This window comes from Marmota flaviventris, chromosome 9 (assembly GCF_047511675.1).
Source record: "Marmota flaviventris isolate mMarFla1 chromosome 9, mMarFla1.hap1, whole genome shotgun sequence".
NCBI lineage: Eukaryota > Metazoa > Chordata > Mammalia > Rodentia > Sciuridae > Marmota > Marmota flaviventris.
Window position 1 is genome coordinate 56,934,658 of NC_092506.1, and position 24,858 is coordinate 56,959,515.

Genomic DNA, 24,858 nt, shown 5'->3' on the forward strand with positions numbered 1-24,858 from the left:
TGACCTTCCCGCTTTTTGTTAAAAAAAAAAAAAAAAGACGTCATTTAAAAGCACTAATACATTATTTTTCCTTTTAGGTCTATTTTTCTTTAACTGAGATTTTGACCCACGTCAATACAAAAAATGTTCATTATGTGTGTATTTTCTGAAAATTGTGTTTAAAAACGACGCCCGGGCCGCAGCCCGCAGGCGCCAACGCAGCAGATACTCAGGGAGCTGAGCAGCATCGCTACGAACGTCTCAAGGAGGCTGACGCAGCTCTGGAGACCCAATGGCCTAATAGCCTCGCTAGGGGGCGCTGGCTCCCTGGCCCTCTATGAAGCGCTAGCTGCGCCAGAAACCCGCCCAGTTCACCCCGTCCGGAAAAGGTTCCCACCCCTTCTCCTTCTCCGCCCTCTTCACACTGCCAACGAGGCAGGCGCTGATACTCATGCGCAAACACGTCCACCACGCTCCGACCCACAGCGCATGCGTAGCCTGAAATTGCCTCCTCCTGCTTTCGCCTGGGGAGTTACCAGTTCCGGCCTCCAAGGGGCGGGGAGAAGGGTGAAAATGCGGCTGTCTGTATCGGCCGCTATCTCCCATGGCCGAGTATTTCGCCGCCTGGGCCTCGGCCCAGAGTCCCGCATCCACCTTTTGCGGAACTTGCTCACGGGACTAGTGCGACACGAACGAATCGAGGCGTCATGGGCGCGTGTGGACGAGATGAGGGGCTACGCTGAGAAGGTGAGGCACGGAGCGCCGTTCGCCGCGCGTTCTGGCCCGAGGGGAAGAGGTCCTGGTGGGTTTGGGAAGGGAGTGGGATCCCACTCCCACTCCCGGCAATTCCTTCCCAAACTCTGATCCCCTAGTACTCTGAGCCGAGCTCAGTCCTTCCTCGCCTCAAATGGGTGAGAGCTGTGGATTTAAGAGCGGCTTCAATTAGTTGCTTTGTCAGTGGAGTAAATGGATCGAGGTCCGGCTTGAGAAGAATAAGATGGGCCCCTCATTTCTTGCTCGGGTTGGATGCATGATGTTTTGTCCTCACAGCTCATCGACTATGGAAAGCTGGGAGACACCAACGAACGAGCTATGCGCATGGCTGACTTCTGGCTCACGGTGAGTGCACTTGGTCGGCAGCCCAGTTCTCACTCTGCTCACTGTGGGGGAGGGATCACTGCAAGAAGGAAGACCGGGTGTGTGTAAGTTTAAGTCAGTCACTTATGGGACAGTGTTACGTGAATTAAATTTAGAACCGTGTTTAAGTTAGCTGAACTTCATGCATACGTGCATCTGTACAACTGGTTTAAAACTGACTTTACTAGATCAGAGAGTGGAGAAGATCTATGTGCGTAGATTTATCCAGTACCTTTAGGAATAGTAGAAAAGTTAAATGTCTCTACAGTTATGCCTGACTTTGCTGTCTTTGGGTAAACTCACTCTCTCTAGGAAAAGGACTTGATTCCAAAGCTGTTTCAAGTACTGGCCCCTCGGTTCCAAGATCAGAATGGGGGCTACACAAGAATGCTGCGGATCCCAAACAGCAGTCAACAGGATCGGGCCAAGATGGCAGTGATAGAATATAAAGGGAACTGCCTCCCACCCCTGCCTTTGCCTCGCAGAGACAGCAATCTTACACTCCTAAACCAGTTGCTGCAGGGTCTGCGGCAGGACCTCCACCAGAACCAGGAAGCAAGCCTCAGTAGCTCCCACACAGCTCAACCACCAAGGATCTAACTGGAGCAGGAAGGTCTGTGACTCTTTTCAGTGCCTGTGATCACAGGCCTTTGGAGCTCTTTTAATGTCTGAGAAGAACTGAAACTTGAATTGTAAAATGGGCAGTCTTAATGGGGCCCAGAACCTTCTGGAGAGCCATATGGCCCTCTCTTTGCACAGTATATAAAATTCTTTACATGAATATATGTAAATTGATCTTTTTGTCTTTCTCTAGGATTTCTAGAAAATAATAACTAAAATGGTCAATCATCTAGGATAATAAATCATGGATAATGTTTCTGGATTGTAGTTGGTTGGTACAGTTTTGTTTTTCTTAATACTAATTTAGATGGGGACATGTAATTCCAAGCTGGATTCCTGAGATGATTGTGTTTCAACATCTAGCACAGGGACCAAACCCACCACCGCCACTCCTTCCTACGCACACCTCACCTACTTCAGATTTCTCGGAGAAAGTTTGCTTCCTGATGGATGAGGTAGAATGAGCACCTATAAGTAAAACTTCTTTAAAAAAAAAAAAAAACTAGTACCATAGGAACTTTTAGGGGAACTTTTCAAGGCCAGGTCACACAATAGCCTCATGTTTTCTCCTCAACACTAAATGGGTTTTGGAGAAGGACCTAAAAGAATGCCAACATCGTACCACCCTGACAAAAGGGGTAGAGACATCCAACAGAGAATGTTGAAGATCAGTATAAGCTCCTTCCTCTTGGTGTAGGAAGGGGTAAAGGAGAAGGTTTAAGTGAGAGAAGCATTAGAACGTTAAACCTGCTGGGAATTTCCTGGAAGTTTTCATTGTTGTCAAAACTGGGCCTCTGTGAGAACTAAGAGATGGGAAATCCGGTTTCAGAATGGCCAGGATATGTGAGAAACAGGGACTTCTTTATTTTGTCCGCTATTTACAGTGAAGTCAGGCATAGCCCAGCAGCCTGCCACCTCCTTAGACTCAGACTGGACTAGATTGGTAGAGAGCCTTGAAAAGCTATCACCCTTGGCCTGAACGATTGATAACAGGGCCTGGTAGTTACAACATCCCTAGTAGAGTGGGAAAAAGAGATTTTATTTTAGGCTGTAGCTTCAGGGTATATTTGGCCCACTGAACCCCTCCATTTTCTGAGATGGTATACATAAGGTTGCAGGGGTCACTGGCTTAGCAACTAGACTTAAGCTTCAGTGACAGTACTGTTCTACTCCTATTTTGTCACAACTACCCAACAGAGCTTTCCATCTCTTTCCCACTACTCTGCTTGTCCTTCACAGTAGTGCCAAAAGTTCTTATCTTTTGAGTGCCCTTAATAGACCTGCAAAACATTTTTCAAATAAAACTACAATTCGAATGTTTCTCCCCCCAATTTTTTCCCTCTTTCTGTCTTAGCATGATCATTGACCCAACTAGGTATCTCAGAGTTATCCTTGACACTTAGAAAGCACTTCCCGTAAAACTACATCTTCTATGTTTATATCTTTCTGAGTTTATATTGTCATCCGTCTGTGTGTGATTTAGAAAATAATTAAGAATATGAAGAATTAAAAAAAAAAACTACATTGGTGATTTGTCACTGGACTCCCACAGTTTTCCTCTTAGCTTCCAGAAATATATCTCTGGGGCTCTCAACAGTTCCACGAGTACTTATTAAGCATATGTCAATGCCCAACAGCATTTTAAGTACTAGAGATATATTTATCAAATGTCCGCTCTAAGTCAAGCCCTGGAATAGATCCTAGTAATATAAAATGAGAAGAAACAATCTTTGCTATTAAGTAGCTCACAGTCTAGAGGGCTACTGCTACAGTGGCTTTAAGGGATACTGTACCCCTTTTAACATTTTGGCCCAAATAAAAGTACACAAGTCCTATAACATTGCTCAAGGATAACTCCAGGAAAATACAGTATCAGTTTTTACTAATCTGGCCTCTAAATTACCTTGGTCAGTAGAATGTGTTCTAGGTTCAACTAGGCACTGCTTTAATAAATTCCAAACCCAAGAGAGGCCCAGAATAACTGAATTCCCTCACCACTTTCAGAGGTTCTTTGTCTTGTACTCCCATTCTTTACAATAACGTAACAAAGTAATGCCCTACAACTACCCAAAAGACAAATTAACCTTAACAGGTAATAGAGCAAATCCATTACTTACAATTAGAAAAGGGACTATTCTTACATCTGTCTTCAGAGGAAGTAAGTCATTTTTCAAATATGCAGTTACCCTTCAGAAATCTCAGACATACCTATCCTGGATTGCCACAATAACTTGATTCATTTCACACTGCAACTTTTGCAATGAAAACCTGATCATCTTAATTCCCTGGTGCTCACTAATGGCTCATTTCCTACAGATCAGAGTCCTGATTCCTTACTATGACTATACGCCATGACTAGGCATCTGCTCAATACTCCAGGTATATACCTTCTAATTTTATGCTACAGAAGCATAGAAGTCCTCACTTTGGTTGTTACCCTGTATCCAACTCTTGATGTTCATGCAATACTTACCATCTAGAGACTACACCAACTTTTACCTACTTAACCTGTACACAGAATTTTGGGTGGTTCCTCTGACCATCCCCTCCCCAAACCTAAGTTTTGTTACTTTGTCAAACTAGATGCCTCAACTGGGCAGAGTGGCACATACCTGTAATTATAGCAACTTAGGAGACTGATGCAGGAGGATCCCAACTTCAAAGCAAGCCTCAGCAACTTAGTGAGGCCCTAAGAAACTTAGTGAGACCCTGTCTTAAAAAATAAAAAGGGCTGGATGTGGCTCAGTGCTTAGGTGCCCTTGGGTTCAATCCCTGGTACCAAAAACAAAACACTAGATCTGTCTATACTGTTTCTGTAATATACCAAAATCACATTGCATTAGTGTCCTACAATGATTGGTCCTAAACAGCCACCCCAAATTTGTCTAAAGCAGTCATATACTTCCATCCCTTGCTGTTTATGGGTTCAGAATGAACAGATCTTAACTAAAATTTGAGTCAGTGAAAATCAAGGCTCTGTTCTGCTGGGAGAATATGTTGGCATGTTAAGAGTGCCATTGGAGGAACTAGAATTAGGCTAAAGATGACACTGAGAATGGCAAAAACTGAAAGAAGCTGGGAATGTAGCTCAGTGGTTGAGCACTTGCCTAGCATGTGCAAGGCCCTAGGTTCAATCCCCACTACCAAAAAAAGAAAGAAAATGAAAAAAATCCCCAAACTGGAATCCTAGTTATATTTAAATAATCTTTAGTGATTGTTGCCATTTAAGTGCAGGGTTTCTGTTGATTTTCTGTTAATTGCTAGCAAAAGGAATCTGATACATCAACTTGTATACCACTGAACCTTCAGTGTTTTCAGAAAAAGTTTTACTATGACTCACAGACCAAAAAACATTTTACATCAGAACACAATAATTACAAATATATATAAATGATACAATTGTATGTGCTTCTCAAAATATTTACCTTTATAAATAACTACACTAATATTTTCTCTTTTTTTTTCTAGTTCCCTTTTTTAAAATGCTGATCCCAATTCATTAAATTGATTTGACAACCCACTAATGGTTTATCACTTGCCTTACTGGTCTTAATCAGTATTTCAATGACTAAGCATCACCTTCACTAGATAAAATCCAGAATTTTCATAATACAAAGGCCCTCTATCGCCTCACCCCAGCTACTTTCGACCTCTTTTTACCATTTGCTACCATCCTTCAAAGGAAACTTAATATCTCATAATTTTGTCACATTCCCTGTACTACAATATTTACCTTCTTTGAAGTCAACACCTCATTCAAATCTACATTCAGAAGTCATTTTTTTGAAGCCTTCTCAGAACTGGAGGACTTTGTGTCATACCTCAAATGGGAGCAGGTGCCCTCCGGTGTGCGGTTATTTTCCTATGGCCAAACACCTATTAAAGCACTCACCACACTATACTACAGTGTCCTGTCTACTTGCCTGATTCCCTAATTCAACCAAGCTTCTGAAGTCAGGGACTATAACTCGTTTTCTTGACAACATTACTGATACACAGTAGGTTCTTAGTACATGTTAATTAAATGAAGAATGAGCTATAACCCATGTGTGTTAGTTTTTCATCACTCTGACCAAAATACCTAACATAAACAACTTAAAGGAGGGAAGGCTTATTTTGGCTCAGTTTCAGAGATTAAGTCCATGTTCAGCTGGCTCCAGTACTTTGGGCCTGAGGTGAGGCAGAGGAAAGCTGCTTATCTCATGGCAGGCAAGAAGCAGAGAGAGGAGAAGAGGCCAGGGACAAGATATAGTCCCCAAAGGCATGCCCCCAATGACATACTCTACCCATGTTTCATCTGTTTACACTTCGTACCACCTTCCAGTTCCATTCAAATGGATTAATACACTGATGAGGTTAGAACCCTCATGATTCAATCATTTCCTAAAAACCCCACCTCTATGCGTTACTGCATCCAGGACCAGGTCTTCAACACAAGAGCTTTTGGGAGACATTCCAGATCCAAACTATAACATATTCAACTCTATCTGCAACTTACAAAACAATAAACACAGTACTATGTGCAGAGACAGGGCTAAGCTACACTGCTGCATATCCAAGACAAAAGAAATGATCTCCTTCCTCTTCAGGGATTTGAATGCTGATAATTATTGTCAAAAATGTAAGCATGTGTATAATTCATCCCCCACACATTTCATATTCCAATTTCCTGGAATATTTCTAACTAAAACACAGGCAGAAAACACCTATACATTTTCCAAAATAGCCAAAAGCTAAAATGATGCCTCTTTTCTAAAGTATTCACTAAATTCTTCAGGCAAAGCTAAGCCTTATTCTAGTGATCCAATTTTTTTTTAACGTACGCATCAATGCCCACACTTACATATATGCCGTACATTAGATCCCCAGACTTGTTCATGTTATAACTGAAAGTTGGACCCAGGGTTGAGTAGTCTAGCACAGTGGTAAAGCATGTGCTTAGCATGTGTGAAGACCTGGCACCAAAAAGGAAATAAAAGTTTGAGCGCTTTAATTGACTTTGCCCTATTTTTCCCACCCTTCAACCCCTGAATTACTGTACTATTTTGTTTCTATGAGTTTGGCTTCTTTTTAGAAGTATTTGTCTTTCTGTGTCTACTTATTTCACTCAGCATAATATCCTTCATGTCCATCCATTTTGTCATATATGAGATTTCCTTTTTATGGCTGAATAAAATTATATCATATGTGTGTGCGTGTATGTGTGTGTATGAGTGTGTGTGTGTGCATCCTTCTCTTTATCCATTTATGTGTTGAGAGACATTTTTTTTTAATCTTGGCTATTGTGAATAATGTTGCAATGAACATAGGAGTACAAAATGCTGGTTTCTTTACTTTAGATATATGCCCAAAAGTGGGATTGCTGGATCATATATGGTAGTTCTATTTTTAACTTTTTGAAGAACTTCCATACTGTTTTCCATAATGGCTATCTACATTCTCATCAACAATGTACAAGAGTACCCCTTTCTACATACTTCATCAACATGTTATCTCTTGTCTTTTTGATAATAGCCATTCTAATAGGTAGGAGATGTCTCATGGTTTTGATTTGCATTTCTTTGATGATTAGTGAATATTTAACACTTTTTCATATACTTCTTTTTGTATGTCTTCTATTTGTATGTCTTCTTTGGGAAAATATCTATTCAGATTCTTTTGCTCATTTTTCAGACATGTTATTTTGTTTGTTTGTTTATTGATTTTGGTGAGTTCCTTATATGTTTTAGATATGAGTCTCCTATCAAATACATGGTTTGCAAGTATTTTCTCCCTTCTGTAGATTATCTTTTATTTTATTATTTCCTTTGATGTTTAGAACCCTTTTTTGTTGGATGTACTCCAACCTGTTATTTTTACTTTTGGGGTACAGCTATGCTTTGGGTGTCATACCCAAAAAATCATTGCAAAGGTCAATGTTGAGGAGAATTTCCCTGTTTTCTTCTAGGAGTTCTATGGTTTCACATCTAACATTTGAATCTTTAATCCATTTCAACTTAATCTTTATAGATAGTGTAAGACAAAGTTCCGGTTTCATTCTTTTGCATGAAAAATCCAGTTTTCACAACACCATTTAATGAAGAGACTTTCCTTTCACCCATTATGTGTTCTTTTTCATTCCTATCAAAACTTCATTGACTATGTATGCATTCATTTATTTGTAGGCTCTCCAACCTGTTCCATTGGCCTCTGTGTGTGTTTTTATGTCAACACTGTACTGTTTTGATTACTTTAGCCTTGTAATATAGTTTGAAGTCAGGGAAGAAGACACTTCCACCTTTGTTCTTTACAAAATTGTCTTGGCTACTGGGGGTGTTTTGTGGTTGCATTCTAATGTTATGCATTCTATTTTTTTTAAAAAAAAAAAAAAGCACATCTAGAATTTTGATAGCGATTACACTGAATCTTTAGATCACTTTGGGTAGTGTGAACATTTTAACAATATTCTTCCTATCCATGATCAAAGGACATCTTTCCAGTTATTTATATCTTCTACAGTTCTTTCTCTAGTGTCTTATAGTTTTCAGTACAAATATCTTTCAGCTCCTCCCTTATATCTATTCCTATGTGTTCTATTCCTTTTAATGCTATTGTAAATTGGAATTTTCTGTATTTTCTTTTCCAGTGGTCTGATTTTCACACCATATAGACTTTATTACAGCAATGACATAATTATACTATTCACTACCCATCATTAAATAGTGAAATCCTCGAGGGTAGAGAACACATCTAATTCACCTCTCCCATAACCCAGTGAAGAATGTGAGACAAAGAGGCATCTATAAATGTCTATCAACTAATCAATGTGTTGTAGCAAGTTCTTTAGCCTAGATCTGCATTTTGTACTCAATAACACTTTCCTTCTCCTGTTTTCTTCTGCTCTATCTTAAAAAGAACTTCCTACAAAGCCAGTTCCCCATTTCATGCCTCCATAATGCCTGTACCTTGTAGGCATTAATTTCCATGCTTTTAAATGCATGGGTATAGTATATATCTCTTCTGACTCTCAAGCATAAATTTGGTAGTTGAATCTTATATGACCTAGTATTAGAAATTGTGTGCTTATATTTTGAGGAAAAGAGTTTCAACTTTTCTGACATTTGCCTTCCACTCCACAATATAGCTGTTTAATATAAAAAATAATATATTTAGTCCTTTTAAGTTAAATATTGTACATTATACCTATATAAAACCATCTATCAAAATTGATGTTATGGAGAGTCAAGATTTATTTACACTGTAGCTTCCCATATGCCTTGGTACACCACTATTTTGTTCAGCATTAAAGGAGTTTCATTGCTATTCACTCCAAGAAGATGAAAATACAAACACTTCATTTAGGGATGTCATTGAAAGCTTAATGACATTGTCCTGGCTTAATTTCTAACTGTTTTTCCTTAAAATGGTTGTAGAAGCTTTCCTACAATTATCTTCTCCTTTTATCCCATGAATAATAAAAGACAAGGGAGATAGTTCAGTTTTGTACGTGCTCAGTTTGAGATGCCTGGGACCATCTGGAACTTGGGAATGAGGTCTTTGCTAGGAGAACAGATTTGGGATTTGTCAGCAATTAAAGCTAAGGAAATGGATGGAGTGACTCAGAGTGTACATGCAGAAGGAAAGAAGGCTGAGGTCAGACATTCGAAGACAAATAAGATACAGAGCCTGTGAAGGAGACTGAGAAATTGTCTTTAATCAAGAAATGGGAACTTACAAAATTCATCATAGTATCTAGCACACTGTCCTCTTTGTACATGGGAGACACTCAAAATATAATTATCAAATAAATTTAGTTGGCATATTCCTTGTCTCTTCAAAACACTGTGGTAGGGAAGAGAATATAGAAATAATACCCCAGAGGTCCAAAGGACCAGTTGGAGAAACAGAACATAAGTACAACATAATAAGACAGAAGCTATGAATGTGGTCTCACATAAGGCATACTGGAGTACCAAGAAAGGAGGAGGTCATTGTGCAGAATTTCTCAGAAGAAACAGTGCTAGCTGATTCTTGAAAAATGAGTAGAGGAATTCATCAAGCATGGAGGAGAGGAAGCAGTTTGGAAGGCTATCTAGAGAGCAAGATCTGCAGGTATAAATGCCCTGAATAATGATACAGTATAGGGTGGTTGAGAAATTTCAAGTAAGTAATTTGGTACAGCTGGGATTAGTATTTGAAGGGGAAAAAATGGAATAAAGGAAGAAGGAAAAGTCAGGCAAGATCAGGTTACAAAGGACCCTGTAAGACATGATAAAGTATTTGGATTTTTATTCTAAAGACTAGAGGAAGCCACAGAGGCATTTTTTAAATATAGAGAAAAGGGATCATATTTACATTTCAGAAAGAATATTCTTGCATTATACTGGAAGATAGGTTGTAGGAACAAGACTAGAAGTGAGGACACCAAATAGGAGGGCTAGTTAAGGAATCTAAGCAGGATTGTTTGAAAACCAGACTAGGCCAGAGGCCAGGTAGGTGGAGAGAAAGTGATCAGACAGCCATAGAAAAGGTAGAATCCTTTAGACATTGCATGTGATTAAATAGGGTGGAAAAATAAATTAAGATTTCAGGATGATACCAAGTTTCTGCTTACGCAGCTGGAAAGAGAAATTCTATTCACAGAGAATGAGGATAGCAGAGTAGATGCAGATCTGGAGTTACTGTGATAAACTTTCACTAGTTATTCCAGAGCTCAGAGAATATACATAAGCTAGCAATTCAAATTTGAGAGTCACACACATATACATGGAAATTGAAGTAATTGGCCTAGATGAGACTTCCCAGTATAAAGGTAAATGAGAAAGAAAAAAGGAAGACATAGGACAGAGCCAATATATAACAGCCAAACAAAAAGAAAAAAGAACCCTCTTAGGAGTCTGAAAAAAGAAGTCTACAACTAGAACACCAATGTCTCAAATCCAAGGGAAGGGTGAGTTCAAAATGTCTATTTGTGTAGATTGTGAGTTCTTTGAGCAGACAAGTTTTTTAAACTCTCAGAACCAGAAGTTGGTCAGGCTCTGAAGTAGTAGTTAAATTAATTTCTTTGGCCATTGGACTTAGAAGTTAGAACATTAGGGCTGGGGTTGTGACTCAGTGGTACAGCACTTGCCTAGCATGTGTGAGGCACTAGGTTTGATTTTCAGCACCACATATAAATAAAATAAATGGTCCATTAACAACTAAAAAAAAAAAAGTTGTGTTTTTTTTTTTTTTTTTTAAGAAGTTAGGACATTAACTGTTGACCTCTGATAGAGCAGCCTCTTAAAAAGGACAAAATCAGCTGGGCATGGTGGTGCATGCCTGTCATTCCAGAGATTCAAGAAGCTGAAGCAGGAGGATCACTGGTTAGAAGCTAGCTTCAGCAATTTAGTGAGGCTGTAAGCAACCTAGTGAAACCCTTTTTCAAAATAAATTAAGGACTGGGGATGTGGCTCAGTGGATGAACACCCTTGGGTTCAATCCCTGGTACCAAAAAAAGAAAGGCAAAATCAGAAACCATAAAGGCAACTCAAGAAGTCTGATGACAATGAAAAAGGAAGACAGGACATAAATGCAGCAGCAACTTGAAAAGGAGGTACATTTAAAAAGTGTATTTGTAAGAATAATGTATTCATTTATAATGAATACTTTTGCCAGGCCTTAATTGTGCAGACAGACACTTATGCTTGTGTGTTAGGTTCAGGGAACAGTTCAAATTCTTAGGTTGAAGGCAAAGGTGGAGGAGGGAGCTTTCTCCTCATTCCTCATTGTAGCTTCTATAGCAACTCCAGCTTTGTGTGAAGCCTCTTCTCTTTTAGGACTCAAGACATTTGTGGTACCACCTCCTGATGGTATTGGCCTTAGGTTCCTAGGAAGGAGGAATCTACAGCCCCTTCTGGCCCAACTCCCAGGATGTCAGTTGGCAAGCTTAACCTAGTTTGTAACCTGCAGATAGTCACAAAATGACTCACTAAACTCAGTTAATCAAAGACCTAATAGGATAGGCTATAGCAGACAGACAATCATGGACTCACACAACAAAGAAGTGAACATGGGCTAGCAGAGATAGAAGCAAACACAAGAAGGTTAAAGGCCTCTCTGGAGGTAAACACTGAGTATTATACCTTCCCTTTTTAATAAAAGGCTGGACCACACATGCAGAGCTGGGGGTGTTGGAAGTGGGAGAAGACGGCTCCTGATCACTCACAAATTCAGTAGTCTTAGGCCCAGAATCTTGTTCACCATCCCAAGACCTGCTATCATTCCATCGTGTACTTACCCCACACATGTAGATGCCCCATCTAAGACTCTGGTCCCACAGTTCCATATGATCCTAACCTCCAGTAACTAATCAGCCCCTCTTTACCAGGCCTCTGACCCTTTCATGACCAAATCTGATTTAGTCCTCAAATTGTAACCCTCCAGAATCTCACTGTGGAAACCCAGCCTCTCTCTTCTTGCTCCTCTTGCCTTTCCATGTAAATATCCAATCTTTAACCTCTTATGACTTCAGTTCTTTGGACCATCTCTCTTTTTTTTTTCTTGTATGTACCAGGTCTTCTTTTCTTTTAAACCCAACATGGATATCATCATCCAGCACTTCAACATTCTCATGCCAGCCTCCATTCAATCCCTTGTTTTTCTCTCCCACCCACTTACTAATCACCAGATTCCTCTATTCCTGTGCTCTCATAGCCAAGCACTCTAAGGAACAACAAGAAAAACTAATAAACAAACAAAAATCCCATGATACAAGTACTGGAACTGGTACCAACAGCACTAGATACTGAGCACAAGACTGGGTTACTCAATGCTGTCACCTCACTGACTCCTGCAATCTTTCTCCACTTTTCTTAAACTCTTTATATGACCTTAACTTCTTTCTATCACCACTCCACTTATCCTCACCAGCTATGTCTCAGAGTAGGAAAAAATGGGAAGCTTGAGGCATAGTCTTTTCAATTTGCTATCCTCTGGACTCCTATCTGCACTTAGGAAATAGGCAATTAATTGAAAATGTATTTATTAAAACAATTCATCTACTGATCAAGTTAAACAAAGGCCAACTCACTAAATTTTTCAAAATTATCAACTTTTAAAAATTTGCTTTTGGCCAGACATGGAGGCACACACCTATAATCTTAGTGGCTTACCCCACTAAGGGAGGCTAAGACAAGAGAATCACAAGTTCAAAGCCAGCCTCAGCGAAAGCAAGGTGCTAAGCAACTCAGTGAGACCCTGTCTCTAAATAAAACACAAAATAGGGCTAGGGATGTGGTTCAGTGGTCAAGTGCCCCTGAGTTCAATCCCCGGTACCGCCTCACCCCCCGCCCCCAAAAAAATTGCTTTTGGACACTAAAATCCAATTTGGTGAAATGATCAATTTACCAAAAATTTGTTATTTGTTTCTATCAGTGATTTGTATAGTTTGTAGAAATTATGTTTCATTGAAATGTTTATTAGGTTTTTATTCTCTTCTTTGAGATTTTCAGTTAGTTTCAATTTGACTCAGTTCAATTTTAGTTTTATCAAAGTGTTTTCATTAGATCTGTTACGTAGACGATTTAAGTCAAACTCCATTGTGTGGGCTATATGTTTCAAACTCTTAAGATTCAGATGTCTAAAATAAATAGTTACTACTTATTTGATACAATTGATAAACCTATAAATTAAAAACAGTTAAAATGAACATTTTCCAACTCATTCTATAAGGCAAGTATCACCCTGACAGTAAAACCAGATGAAGACATCATAAGGAAATAAAAACATCTCCTAGAAATAATCAAGCAAAATTCTTCAACAAAACACTAGTAAACCAAATATTAGAGCATATAAAAGGAATTACACACCACCGCAAGTGGGATTTATCCTAGGAATTCAAGGTTGGTTTGCTATACTAAAATCAATTAATATAATACACCATATCATATCAAAATAATAAAGAATAAAACCATGTGATCAGTCTAGGGTGTAGCTCAGTGGTAGAGCACTTTTCCAACACATGTGAGGCACTGAGTTCAATCCTCAGTACCATGTGAAACATAAATAATAAAAATAAAGGCATTATGTCCAACTACAACTATAAAAATTTTTTTTAAAAAAACAGCATGTAATCATTTGAGTACATAAAAAAAATTGACAAAAATCTGACACCCTCTCATTATAAAATACTCAATAAACTAGGAATAAAAGGAAATGTTCCAACCTATTAAAAGGTATGTATGATAAAAAAAAAACTAATATCACACTTAATGTTAAAAGACAGGATACTTTCCTCCTAAAATCAGGAACAAAACAGGATGTTCACTATTGCTACTTTTGTTCAATATTGTAATAGAGTTTCCATCAGGACAATTAGATAAGAAACACAAATAAAATAAATTTATATTGGAAAGAAAGGAATAGAACTATCCCTAGTCACAAATGACATGATCTTGTATATAGAAAATCCTAATGAATCCACCCCTCAAAAGCTATTAAAATGAATAAACGAGAAAAATGAGTTCAGCAAGGTTAAAGAGTACAAGATTGGTATACTAAAATCAATTGTAGATAAAAATCAATTTTTTCTCTACCTAGTAGCAAGGAACAACTAAAACAATTCAACTTATAATAGCATCAAACAATACAATGCTTGGGAAAAAATTAGCAAGACACTACAAACTGTATGCACTAAAAACTATAATTTTTTCTTTTTTTTTTTTTTGGTACTGGGGATTAAACCCAGGTTCACTTTATCACTGAACCACACCCCCAGCCATTTTTCTTTCTTTTTTTTTTTTTTTTGAGATAGGCTGTCACTAAGTTTCTTAGGGCCTTGCTAAAGTGCTTGAATTTGTGATCCTCCTGCCTCAGCCTCCCAAGTCTGTGGGATTACAGGTATGCATCACCACATTTGGCTACAAAGCATTTTGGAGAGAAATCTTTAAAGAAATCTTTAAAAAAAAGATATATGAAAAGTTATCATATATCCATAGATTGGAAAACTTAACATTATTAAAATGCTACTACTCTCCAAATTGATTTATAGATTCAACACAGTCTCCCTATCAAAATCACAGTTAACTTTTTTCCAAAAATTGCAAAACCAGTTATGACATGTATATGGAAATTCAAGGGACTCAGAATTTCCAAACTAAACTTGAGGCCTGGTACACTGGCACAGGCCTATAATCCCAATGGTTTGAGAAGCTGAGGCAGGAGGATTGTGGGTTCAAAGCCAGACTCAGCAACTTAGAGAGGCCCTAAGCAACTCAGGGAGACCCTGTCTCTAAGTAAAATATAAAAAAGGACTGGGGATGTGGCTCAGGGGTTAAGCACCCCTGGGTTCAATCTGTGGTACCTAAATAAGTAAATAAATAAATAAACTTGAAAAATAAGAATAAAGTTGGAAGACTCATGCTTCCCAATTTCAAAACTTACATAAAGTAATCAAGACTGTGTGGTACTAACATAAGGGTAGACATAAATCAATGAAATAGAATTTACAGTCCAGAAATAAACTCCTACATTTATGGTCAATTGATTTTTGACAAGTATGACAAGAAAATTAAACAGAGAAAGAGAAGTGTTTTTCAACAAATGATGCTGGGGCAACTAGATAGCCATAAGCAAAAGAGCAAATTTAGGCCTTGTATTAGTCAGATTCATGTTACTACAACAAAATACCTGAGGCAGTTAGAAAAGCTTTATTGAGCTCACAGTTTTGGAGGTTCAAAGTTCAAATGGCAAAACACAGACTTGGCTAGGGCTGCCCTTGACTGCATCCCCTCAAACCACAGATGGAAATGATGGGGAGCACTTGTTGGAGAAAAATGTTCACATCTCTAACTGGAGCAGAGAGACAGAAGGAATACAGGTGGTATCTTGCAATCACTTTTGAGAGCATGTCCCAAGCCCTAAGGCATCCCACAAGGCTCCACCTCTTTGAGGTCCACAGCACCTCTGATTACCACTTCCATAAGAGCCAACACTTTACATAGGTAAACACTCACCACAACCATGGCAGACCTTGACCTCACACCACATACAACAGTAACTCAAATGGATTACTGACCTAACTCTGTAAGAGTTAAAGTTATTAAAACTTTGAAAATACATAGAAGTGAAACTTCTTGATCTTGCTTTAGACAACTATTTCTTAAACATGACACCAAGAGCATGAAAAAAATTAGATAAACTGAAATTCATCAAAATTAGAAATGTTGTGTTTTGGGCGGGGGTTGTGACTCAGAGGTAGAGCACTCGCCTTGCATGTGTGAGGCCCTGGGTTCGATCCTAAGCACCACATAAAAATAAAATAAATATATTGTGTCAACCTATAACTAAAAAATCAATATTAAAAAAATGTTGTGTTTCAATGCACACTAACAAGAAATGAAAAGACAATTCACAGAATTGGAAAAAAATCATTGCAAATCACATATCTGATAAGAAACTAATATCCAGAATATAAGAGTTCTTACAACTCAACAATAGAAAGTAACTCAGGTTTTAAATGGGCAAAGGATTTGAATAGACAAAGAAGATGTGTATCTCCAAAGAAGATGTACAACCAATTTCTGGTTTGACAAGAACTGGGAGCCCCAACAGGTTTTCCCATTGAAGAGTAGAGAAAATTTCCACATGTTTCCAGCAGGGGGACAAAAAATAACAAATTCAAAATATACCCAAGGTTTTCTGTCTTGGTTTTTGGGTACCAGGGATTGAACCAGAGCACTTAATCACTGAGCCACATCCCCAGCCCTTTTTATTTTTTGTTTTGAGACAGGGCCTCATTAAGTTGCTTAGGGCCTTGCTAAATTGCGGAGGCTGGCTCTGAACTTTTGATCCTCCAGTCTCAGTCTTCTGAGTCACTGGGATTACAGGCATTTGCCTGGCAGCTTTCTGTTCTTATAAGGCCTGCCCTCAGTGGAAAAAATTTTACTAAAACCTAACTGATTTGGGTTTTACCAAAGGCTAAACAAAATTAAGAAAGAGAAATGCCCATCTTCAGTTCCATTTAGTATTCCTATCTCTTTAATATGTGCCTGTGGAGGTGGGATGGCTGAAAAGTACTTTTGAAGATCAGAGCCCAAGGACACAGGCTCATTAAAGACTCAGATCTAATCAAAACACTATAGCATTCTTCCCTTATCCTTCACACCTTTTCACCACATTAATGGGGCTCCAGCTAAATAACAGGCTATAGTTAAGATAACTGCAAGTCTCACACACTATTTACAGAGTCTCAAGGAAAACCCAAAGACAACACATAAGACAAAAAGGTGAAGATTTTAAACTCAGCTAAAACCAACAGTAAACCTAGCTTGACTCTTAACCCACTAAACACAAAGCCCATCTCTCTCAGTTCCTTTTACATGATACATCACATCAACTTTCAACAATATATTATAAGTCACGTTAAAAGGCAAAAAATATAATCTGAAAAGGCAAAGCAAGTACCAGAACCAGACTTAGATGTGACAGAGATTTGGAATTATCAGGCTGAAAATTTAAGATAACTATGATTTTATGCTAAGTGCCCAAATAAAAGAGTGGACAGCATTTAAGAAGAGATGGATAATGTAAGCAGAAAAAAGGAAAAGTAGACAATCAAAAGGCAATGTTAGAAAATAAAACCCTATAATGAAAATAACACTTTTGATGGGCTTATCAGTAGACTGGACTTGACTGAGGGAAGAAAAAGTGAACTTTTGTCAGTAGAAACTTTTGAAACTGAAAATCAAAGAGAAAAAAATTATTAAAAATTGAGTGGGATATCCAAGAACTGAGAAGCAATAACAAAAGGTGTCATGTATATGTATAATGAAGTACCAGAACAGAAGAAAGAAAAAAAAATGATGTAATAATGGCTGAGAGTTTTCTGAAATTAATAACAGTAACCAAACCACAAATCCTCACAGCTTGGAGAATGTCAAACATGATAAATATTGGGGGAAAAAAATCTATGTTTCGGCATATCATATTTAAACTACAGAAAAACAAAAACAAAGAGAAAATCCTGAAAGAGGTTAGAAAAGATATACAAATGACCAATAAGCATATAAAAAGTTCAATGTTATTAATCATTAGAGAAATGCAAATTGAAATGACGGTGAAATACCACTTTACACCCACTAGGATAACTATAATCAAAATATGACCAATTATAAGTGTTGATAAGGATATGGAGAAATTGGAACCCTCATACACTGCAGTGGGAATGTGAAACAATGGAGCTGCTTTAGTAACAGTTTGACAAATTTCTTCAAATATTTCTTCAAAAAGTTAAGCATTAAGTTATAACAGGTATACCAGTAATTCTGCACCTAAGAAAATTGTAAAGATATGGCCACACAAAAATTTATATACAAAAATCCTTAACAGGACATGCCCCAAAGTGGAAATTGAAATGTCCATAAATATATAAAGAAAATGTATTATATCCATACAATGGAATATCATTTAGTCATACAAAAGAAATTACATACTGATACATGCTACAACATGTATGAGTACTGGAAACATGAAATAAAAGAAGCCAGGTGCAAAAAGTGCTATGTTGTAGGATTCAATTTATGTAAAATGTCTGGAAGAGGCAAATCCATAGAGTCAGAAAGGAGACTATTGATGCCAGGGGGATGGGGGAGAAGAGGGAGTGGAACAACTGCTGATGGGAATAACATTTTGGGTGTGAGTTTGAGGGCATTGGTTTCTTTTTGGGTGATGAACCATCCTAGAATTTGTAGTGATGGATGCACAACTCTGTAAAATCTACTAAAAACCATTGTGAATTGTAGACTTTTAAATAATTAATTTTAAGATGCATATGTTGTGTGTAAAAAAAGCTATTGCTTAAAAAAATAAAGCCAAAGTAAAAACTATTTTGAAGTAGTAGCAACTACATAATATACAATAAGGATAAGCAGGGATCTTCCTAAATTATAATCTTCCTATTGTTGTGTAAATGGAACTGGCAGAAATATTCTTCAAATGTTTCTCAGATGTCACTATGACAGAAGACCCATTAAGCAATAGCCATCTTTATATATTAGAAAATTTGTCTTGAAGTAATAAGTTTATAGCAGGATTTATTATAATTAATTCTATACTTTATTGAAGTTAATTATTAGACAGTTTTCCAACCAGCATGTAAATATATTATACCCATATTTTAGCCCACACTTACCCATCTATTAAAATTTCAAATGTACAAATAAAGTTAAAGAAAAAGGCAAATTATTGGATTGAAAATACATTGGAAGAGAGAATCTCCCCCTCCCCAGGATTGTTTATAAAATTTTTGACATTTGAGTCATTGCAAAACACTTAGAGTAAAATGCACAAGAAAATCCCATTCCCAAAAGTCATAATTTCAAAGTAAGGAAAAACTTAGAATACACTGAAATTGGCCAACCATGGCAAAATGACTTCAGTGAAACAGCTGCAAATAAATTAAAACTAAAACAAAGCTAAGCTAAACTTTAAACTGGTAAACTAATACTTTGTAGAAATCTTCAGAAGTAGTTAAAATGCAGATTGTTACAAGCTTTACACATAATTGAAAGAAACAAAAATTTTGGTAAATCAACAAAATTGGTAAACTCCAAAAAGACTGATCACTGTATAAATTGAAATTCAGAAAACTGGCTTTCCTTATTTCTCCTCCCAGAAGATAGGCGTCCTTCCTCTTCACATTTAATCTCTCCACCCTTTTTCTAGATTCCACCTCCTGCTTTCTCAGACTCTTCTCTGCTCTTGGGAAAGAATCAGAAGTTTCCTTTCTTTCCTAGAGTCTCTATAGGAATTTGAAGTCCTTCAGATCCTAGAAAACATTCTTACTCTTAAAAGATCCCAAATGTAACAGTGCTGAGTCCAGGCCATTTTTTAATGCTTTTGCTTTGTTCCTCCAGAGTTGGACTCTACCAAGGAGCTCTAATGACATGCGACTTCTCATGACTACTTTGAACAGAGAGGTTAACACTTCGAGCAGTCTAAAACCAAGCCCTGATGCTACCTAGTGTCCCCTTTTTTTACTAAGAAGGAACAAAGGAATAAGGGAGCCACCATAAATTTTCTGCCTGCCATCCTGTCTGTTGGGATCATCATTCACAAGGCAGGCCTTTTTGTCATCTTTCATTCAACACTTGAATTTCCCACACTGATCTGCCTTTCCTTACTGTCCCGACCGGCAGGACATCAACGAGGGCGGCAAACCTAGGCGGGGAGGGCGGCAAATCTAGGCGGGGAGGAATGAAGGGACAAGAGACACGAGGGATGACAGCAAGACAGGAGTTCTGATCAAGCTACAAATTTTTATTGTTCACACAGAGGTATTTATAAGCTGGGGATAGGGAAGCTCTCCTATTGGCAGTTGCTGGGAGTAGGTTGTGAAACTGCCAAAGGCGAGATAACGGCAAGATGTTTCAGGAAGATAGATGGCCGCAGGCTGTTTCTTGTAAAGGTCAGGCTATTCTTAGAAGGAGAACTTCCTTCTAGCCCCTGACACCTTACCCTTGGGATATTTTTCCCTCTCATTGCTTCCCAAACATTTAGCCCATCCCATTGTGTACCTGACCGTCAGTTCTCCCTGTTCTGAAATTGCCATATCACCATGGAAAAACCTTAAATTCTCAGTGGTCTCTACACCCCTGAGCCTCCACTTCATAGGGAGAGATCTGACCTTCACTTTTACACCTCCTTCCACTTATCTGCAGATGAGATATTATACTCTTCGGGCTCTCCAAGGCCCAACTAGAGACAATAGCTTCTCCATCTGCATACCCCAAACTTTGAGATATTACACAAACTTCTACCTACTCAGTGTGGTGATAAAATGACCCTTCTTTGTCATCAAGGACTTCAATATAGATGTAGATGTGTCTATATCCTTTGTTTTCTCACTAGCTTCACTAGCTTTGTTTTCTCACTAATCCCTTGGTCCTTTAGGCCTGTAAGAGCATTAGCCAATCTCATGTAATAGTGTCTGTTTTAGTCTGCTTTTGCACTGCTGTGATCAACAGACCTGACAAGGACAAACAGACAATGAAAAGTTTATTTGGGGGTTCATGATTTCAGAGGTATCAGTCCATAGACATCTGGCTCCATTCCTCAGGGTTCAAGGTGAGGCAAAACATCATGGTGGAAGGGTGTGACAGAAGAAAGTGGCTCAGAACAGGAAGCGTAGGGGATCTCACCACAACAAAATATAAACCCCAAGGACCCACCTCTTCTAGCCACACTCTTCTAGCCACCTCTTCTAGCCACATCTGCTTTCAGTTATCATGGTTACACAATCCCTATCAGGATTGGATTAAGGTTCTCATTTCAGCTCTAACCTTCTTGCATTGTCTCACACATGGCTTTTGGAGGAGACCACATATCTAAACCATAACATGCTGCTCCTGGACCCCCAAAACTCATGAAAAATACATTCAGTCAATTTCCAAGAGTCCCCATAGTCTCAACAGTTCCAGAGTCCAAGTCCAAAGTCTTTTTTGAGACTCAAAGCAAATTCTCAGTGTGAGCTCCTGAAAAGATTAAAAGCAAATTATATACATCCAATATATAAAGGCACAGAATAAACATTTCCATTCCAAAAAGTAGAAACAGGGGAATAGAAAGAAAGGTTGGGACCAAAGCAAGACCAAATCCTAGCTGGTCAAACAGTCCTGTAGCTCTATTTCCAGCATCTGAAGCACATGGCACTGGTGATGTGCTCTCCAAAGGGCTTGTGTAGCTCCACCTCTATGGCTTTGCTGGTTGCAGCACATGACACCTCTCTTGGCTTATGTCTGATCAAGTCCTGCGGCTTTTCTTGTAAGGTATTCCATAATACTGGCATTTCTTAATATTGGGGAGTCTCCACTGCAGCATTGGCTTCCTCCTCACATCCACACACATTGCCCTCTCAGGGCCTGCCTACAAGGACTCTGATCCTGCTGCACTTTGCCTGGCCTCCCAGGCCTTCCTTTAAAATCTTGGTGGAAACCTCCATGCAATCCTGAAATCCCGCAAAACAAGCACCATGTGGTCTGCCACCATCTAAAGCAGTAGACATACCCCCATGGACCATGGCCATGTTACGGTAGGAGTTGGGATCAGGTTCAGGTTTCATGGAATCAAAAAATGAATACCACGAACTCCCAGGTAAGCAAGCAAGCAAGCAAACAAGCAGGAATTTTATTAAAGAGGAAAGTGAGAGAAAGGCTCAGAACTCGTGGCGTAACACACCTGGGAGGTGCAAGGGTTCCCTTTAAGTCTTACAGGGTTCCTTCTTTTTTTTTAATATTTATTTTTTAGTTTTAGGTGGACACATATCTTTATTTTTATGTGGTGCTGAGAATCGAACCCAGTGCCTCAGGAATTCTAGGCAAGCACCCTACCACTTGAACCACATCCTCTGCCCCCAGGGTTCCTTCTTTAAAAAACATGTAAGGAGAAGTTGATAAGCTCCTCTTGATTGGTTTTGGATATTTCAATTGTCCCTCAGTGGGTGCAGGCTGGATTATGGATTATGCATTGCTTTCTGAAAGCTGGAAATTTATACTTTCCTGAGAAATAGTAAGTAACTGCTTCATAATATGACCGGGCATGGTAAGATGGCTATTCTCATACTTGCCCTCTTTTTGTCCTTTACTATCCCTTTCCTACTTTCCATAGCCTATCCTATCTCAGCTGCAGCAGCCTCTGAATGCCTAAGTAGCTGAGCATGGTAAAACAACTTTCTAGGACCCATGTGTAAGCAGGGTGCCCCACTGGTCTCTTCTCAAAGGAATCTTTACTTTTACACCCTTCAGTCTGAGATGGGTGTGGTCTTGCCAATTCCTGAGATGCCTGCAAGTCATCTTTCCTATTGTCTCTGGTCAATGTCTTTAGCATTTTTTTTTTTTTTTTTTTTTAGTGGTTGCAATGCCTTTAACAACCACATCTTCTTTAGCCCCAGTTTTACTCAGTTTTTTGGTCAAACTACAAGTTTTTCAAATCTTTCTGAGTTGCTTTCTGCTCCTGATTATCACAATAAATTTGGCTAAAAGCTTCCAGCAATATCAATGACACCGCCTAAATGCTATGCTGCCTAGAAATTTCTTCCAATAGATTAAGAAGTCCATCATCTTTATTTTTTTTTTTTTGAGAGAGAGAATTTTTAATATTTATTTTTTAGTTTTCGGCAGACACAACATCTTTGTTTGTATGTGGTGCTGAGGATCGAACCCGGGCCGCACGCATGCCAGGCGAGCGCGCTACCACTTGAGCCATATCCCCAGCCCCAAGAAGTCCATCATCTTTAAATTCATCCTCACAGAAAGTCTCATGACATGGGCAAAATGTAGACAACTTCTTAGCCACAATGTCTAAGTTCCAATAGAGTTCCCCTTCTCCTCTGAAACCTCATGACTCCAGTCTTTGCTGTCCACAGTCTTACTGGCATTCTGGTCTTCTAAACTCCCACCAGAATTGCCTATGAAGGTCCACTCACAACATTTTAAAGCTTTTCCAGCTTGAATCATTAAACTTTCCAAAATTAAACCTAACATTGTCTCACACATAAGCTTTTGAGGGATACCACATATCTAAACCTTAAGTGTTTCTTGAAAACTTTTCTCAAGATTTCAAATATAGTGCCTACCTTGTATGCCATTTAACACAAAATCCCAACTCCTCTCCAAAGAGAATGATATCATCAGGTGTGATGGCCTCAGATTCCCACTTCATTCCCTCCCCAACTGCCACATAGCTTCATGCATGGTCTTATTTGTATCCTTACCATTTCCCTTTCAGCCTTGAAGAAGCAGGTACTTCTCTTGTTTAAAACAATCAAACAAACAACCTCTCCTTATTGTCATATCTGATTCCTCAGTTCTTTTTCTCTCCTATGGGTCCTGGTTCCACTAGCCACAACCTATCCATTAGCTCCTTACCTGTGGTATTAAACATGCCCCTATGGCTTTTCTCCAAACAATGTTCCTTAGCCCCTCCCCTCTCCACTTTTCCTCTCAACCCCATTGCCTATATTCTCTCTCCCACTCACCCCTTTCTCTTTCTCTTTCTATACTCACTGATTAGCCTTTGATCCTGCGGTCTCATTAATATCCTTTCTTTCTTCTGGAACAACAACCCCCTTAGGCCAGTCATGCAGTTAACAAATACTGACTGAACATTGCCTATATGCAAACACAGTGCACACACCAGGTTTACGGTTTAACAAAGTCTATATACATTTGGTCAAATATCCCCACACCTGAAAGTTTGTAATCTCGCAATTGTGATAACTGTCATAAGGGAGAACTACCAGGAACTGAGAGCCCACAACATGGAGATTCAATCCAGTCAGACAGATCAGGGAAGACATCTGTGAAGAAGTGATACCTCAGCTGAGAACTGAAGGTTAAATGAAATGTCCCTTAGAAGGAACCAGAGCTTAACAAAAAGGGAAGTGTATGCCACAGCATTTTTAATAATTAGTCTGAATGGGAGCTGCCATCTTATAAGTGACCCTCACACCTGTTCCCAAGATTGATCTGGATGGGCAGAACAGCCAATTCAGGCCACCCAGTCTTTCCCTAGGATTTATAAACTTATTCTAGGAACCATTTTTTTAAGTTAAGTATATTTATAGTACCGATTTGAAAACTAATTTTAAAAATCATGAGAAGAGACAAATGTTCCATACAGAAGAATTCTTAATGGCATAACTGTTATAATATGTATCATATGTGCCCTCTTTAGGAGGTGGAGTCTGTCCCTTCCTGAGTATGGGACTTAGTGACTCACTTCCAAAGAACAGAATACGGAAGAGGGAAAGGGAAAACACTGGGGAATGATATTGGCCAAATTATATTGTTATATTGTATGCATGAAAAAACATGTAACAATGAATACCACCATTATGTACAACTATCAAATACCAATAAAAATATGAAAAAAATTACAGTATTTTTTAAAAAATAAATGTCATCATTTGTGAATAACTAAAAAAAAAAACTATGGAAAGGAAAAAAAGGAAGTAGCTTTACAGTGGAGAGACCTGCCAGATACAACCTTAACCCAGTGACCAAGGATAGCTTCACTGGTAGAAATTATATCAGGGGGTGATATTATGCACTCCCTGATATTACATGGTAAGAAATGCACTTCATCTCACTGGGAATCTTTCTCCCT

The 24,858-nt window shown here is 38.7% G+C and overlaps 1 protein-coding gene across 1 annotated transcript; it reads left to right on the forward strand.

Annotated features, from left to right (window-relative positions):
• The first annotated feature begins 505 nt into the window (after positions 1 to 505).
• Mrpl17 (mitochondrial ribosomal protein L17) lies at positions 506 to 2,004 on the forward strand. The gene is made up of 3 exons (XM_027919939.3): positions 506 to 726; positions 1,030 to 1,098; positions 1,429 to 2,004. The coding sequence occupies exons 1-3, from the start codon at positions 553 to 555 to the stop codon at positions 1,714 to 1,716; spliced, it is 531 nt and encodes a 176-aa protein (XP_027775740.1). The 5' UTR covers positions 506 to 552; the 3' UTR covers positions 1,717 to 2,004.
• Positions 2,005 to 24,858: the final 22,854 nt, after the last annotated feature.

Coding starts and splice junctions, on each gene's coding strand:
- Mrpl17 (XM_027919939.3), top strand. CDS start 553: ATGCGGCTGTCTGTATCGGCCGCTATCTCCCATGGCCGAGTATTTCGC. Junction 727..1,029: donor TGAGGGGCTACGCTGAGAAG/GTGAGGCACGGA, acceptor TTGTCCTCACAG/CTCATCGACTATGGAAAGCT. Junction 1,099..1,428: donor TGGCTGACTTCTGGCTCACG/GTGAGTGCACTT, acceptor CACTCTCTCTAG/GAAAAGGACTTGATTCCAAA.